The following is a 3,117-nucleotide window of genomic DNA, read 5'->3' as shown; positions in this document are numbered from 1 at the left end:
CAATTATAACTGGATCCATGTCACAGTGGCAGGAGGTCTCCAGCATGGTTCCACAGGGGTCTGCCCTCGGTCCAGTGCTATTTAACATGTTTATTAATCTGTTATTACAAAATGATTATGTAATGATTGCAAACATTCTGGAGGATAGAAGTAGAATTCAGAAGGATCTTGATAGATGGGAAGGATAGTCTTGAGCATTGGCTTCTTACAGAAATTCTGACAGAGCTCCATTAGCAGGCCACAAAGAACACCACTTTATTGACTCTTCTCCTTGCAGTTACGTAAAGAATGTAAGTGATCATTATAACCATGTACATGTTAAAATTCTTAGCTTTAAAATATTACAATCAAGTATTGTATAAGTTACCATGAAACACAAACTTCCTGCCTCAGTGGTGAAAGTTGATATCTGAATTTCATTTCACCGCCACATATTCTACAGGTGCAGCACCCAAGAATGATGAACAACATTAAATCCTACTATCTCAATATTTTTTCTATGCAAGAATGGCTAGAATGGAAGGTCACCCATAACAGAGTTCTCTATACTTAATTTTAACGCTTACTACGAACCAGCTGAGAATAAAACTTTGTTTGCATGTTGAACATTTTTAAATGATCTTACGCACTACAACAAATTTCCTCCTGGTGCAACTCTATTAGAACCAGATGGATAGCAACATAGATCCAAGGATGGCAACATAGTTATATCAAGTATGAATTTGGCCCATTATATTTGAACTAGAAAGACAGCACTTGGTCTACGGCACAGTATAAAAGACACTGATAAGGAAACAATAATTTCACATGGCAGTGCAGAAACTGTTATTGTAAAGACAACAACAAACTGGCATTCATTTAATGGAAGAATCTATTATCTCCTGATAATCCTGCCTTCCTAAGTGCTTCCAGGAGAGCTTATAATATGCAAGGAAAAATACACTGATCATAATGATGGCTCCCCCTAGCAGGTCATAGATACTGGGAAAGATGCGTAGCACCGCCAGCTGCAGAACCATCACTATCACAATCTCCAGATGCTGCACTGTGCTGACCAAAGCTGGGTGGAATTTACTCAGGGCATAATAGACCCCCAGAAAAGCCATCGTGGAACATATGCAGATGGCAGTGAGATAGCTCCAGGTTTCTCCATCCAGTGGAATGATTGGCTCTTGAAGAAAAAACATGGTGGAGGCTCCCCACACTGTCCCAGTCCAACCAAAGGTGAACAGTGCAGTCCACATACTGACCTTGTCATTGATTGACCTGTAGACTATCATGGAGAGAGCCGTCGTTAAGCCTGCCATAACCATCATGGTATAGCCAAAAGCTTCCTTCCAGATGCTGAGTAAAGAGTGTTCTTCATTAACAATGTTGGGGATCATGACCAGGCAGACACCAAACACACTGCCAACTACTGTAACAACATCTATGTAAGCCATTCGTTCATCTATCAGTAAAAAAGCCAAAATGGCACTAAACACAGTAGTGGTAGCTCTCCACATAATAGTCCCATTACTTGGGGGAACGATAGTGAAGGAGGTGTAAGCGCAGGTTATGGAGATAACATTGCACACGCCATAGAAGAAGAGCCGCAATCTGTATCCCGTTGGACCAAAAGGGGCCTCGTGGTAATAACACACAACTATGACAGACAGCACCTGTAACACTGAGCGAATGAAAATGAGTTCTAGGGATGGCACTTTGGAACGATCAGAAACAAGTCTAGTTATTAGAGCGACGCATCCATGCGCTAAGGCAGATCCAAACAGCACTATCCAAGTCTTTCTATCCTGGAATAGGCCTCCTTCAGCAAAATTTTGCAGTTGTCCAGTCTCACTGGTTTTCAGCTCTTGTGCTGCTGAAGGCTGGATATCTATAGTCCCAAAGAAGGTTCTTCCTTTCCTTTTCACATCGCTGAGCAGCCTTTTCTTTGGGTTGTCCTCCACAAAGCTTTCAAAGTCTTCACTCATTTCTTCAAAATCCGCTTCTCCAGGTTGAGGATAATGGGAAGTATATTTCACCGTCACTGTGTTGGGATGAATTTTCACCCGTTTTTTGACAGGATATTGTTTGGAAGAAGAATCCATGTCCTCCAAGAACAAGACCTGGCTTTGAAAGAAAAAGAGAGAGAGAGATGAAGCATTATTTTCATTCAATCAATACAGAAAAACTCATTAGTGTTGCATGCCTCAACCAAGTAGGCTTTGTCATCCATGAATTCTTTTGATGTTTGTTTCCCAATGTTACTTGCTCAGTGAATTGGAAAGTCAGGCCACTTGAAGATTGGATTTAGAAGCCTAACTTTAGGCACTTCCTTTTACAAATCATGTTTGCCCATATGTTCTTGCATAGCACTTGCCCCCACAGGCTCCCCTTCCTGCTTAGGCAAAAGCGACTGGTGTTTTATCCCTTTCACAGCTGAACTGTCAGTGGCTCTTAGCTGCTGGAGACAGGACTCTGTGGGTGGATCCAAGCTTTTGAAACTTGCTAAAAACAGTCTGCAGGGCTGTGAAATAAAGGAGAGAGACCAGGAACAGCTAACAGACAGCAAAATTGACTAAGAAAGTATAGCTTGATTAGTGGGACATCGTTAAAAAAGGAGAGCGGGTCATAGGAAGCTGCGGAGTAAAGAGCAACCAGCAGGAAGTGGGTAGATTATAATGAGCCATGAAGTCAATTGACTCCAGCAGCACTGCCTGAGTAGAAGTGCCAGTGATGCTGCTAGGCCATTGGTTTTAAATGTGGGTAGAGCAGCAATCACAGCAGGATGCAAATCCCACCCCCACCAGATTTGCCTCTCCTGGCATCCATCCTTCCCTCCTCGCAGCTGCTAGAGAGAAGAGTAAGAAAAGAAGCAGCTGCCATCATACAGCCTCCTCAGGTTTTTATTTTGGGCAGAGAAATCACCATCTCAGCTTCAGATGCATCCAATTTTGGAAAGCTATTTTTGGGGAAAAAGGTAAGTGTGGCACGTGAGGATATATGGTATTTTCTTTATTATGTTACTTCATAAAAAAGAGAAATATGTCCTCCCTCATCACCATCAGTGGTGCTCAACCTTTTTGCCCTGTGAGCTAGATCAGAGGCATGGGGCCAGTCTGTGGGCCAGATTGG

At 42.5% G+C, this 3,117-nt stretch overlaps 1 protein-coding gene across 1 annotated transcript; it reads right to left on the bottom strand.

Annotated features, from left to right (window-relative positions):
• Positions 1-239: 239 nt before the first annotated feature.
• SLC35G2 (solute carrier family 35 member G2) lies at positions 240-2,102 on the bottom strand. The gene has a single exon (XM_006037463.3). The coding sequence runs from the start codon at positions 2,088-2,090 to the stop codon at positions 855-857; it is 1,236 nt and encodes a 411-aa protein (XP_006037525.1). The 5' UTR covers positions 2,091-2,102; the 3' UTR covers positions 240-854.
• Between the last annotated feature and the right edge of the window lie 1,015 nt (positions 2,103-3,117).

The sequence above is a fragment of the Alligator sinensis genome, unplaced genomic scaffold, assembly GCF_000455745.1.
Source record: "Alligator sinensis unplaced genomic scaffold, ASM45574v1 scaffold1264_2, whole genome shotgun sequence".
Taxonomy (NCBI): Eukaryota; Metazoa; Chordata; order Crocodylia; family Alligatoridae; genus Alligator; species Alligator sinensis.
Note: the sequence above shows the minus strand (reverse complement) of the source record. Positions and strands in the feature narration are given on the sequence as shown.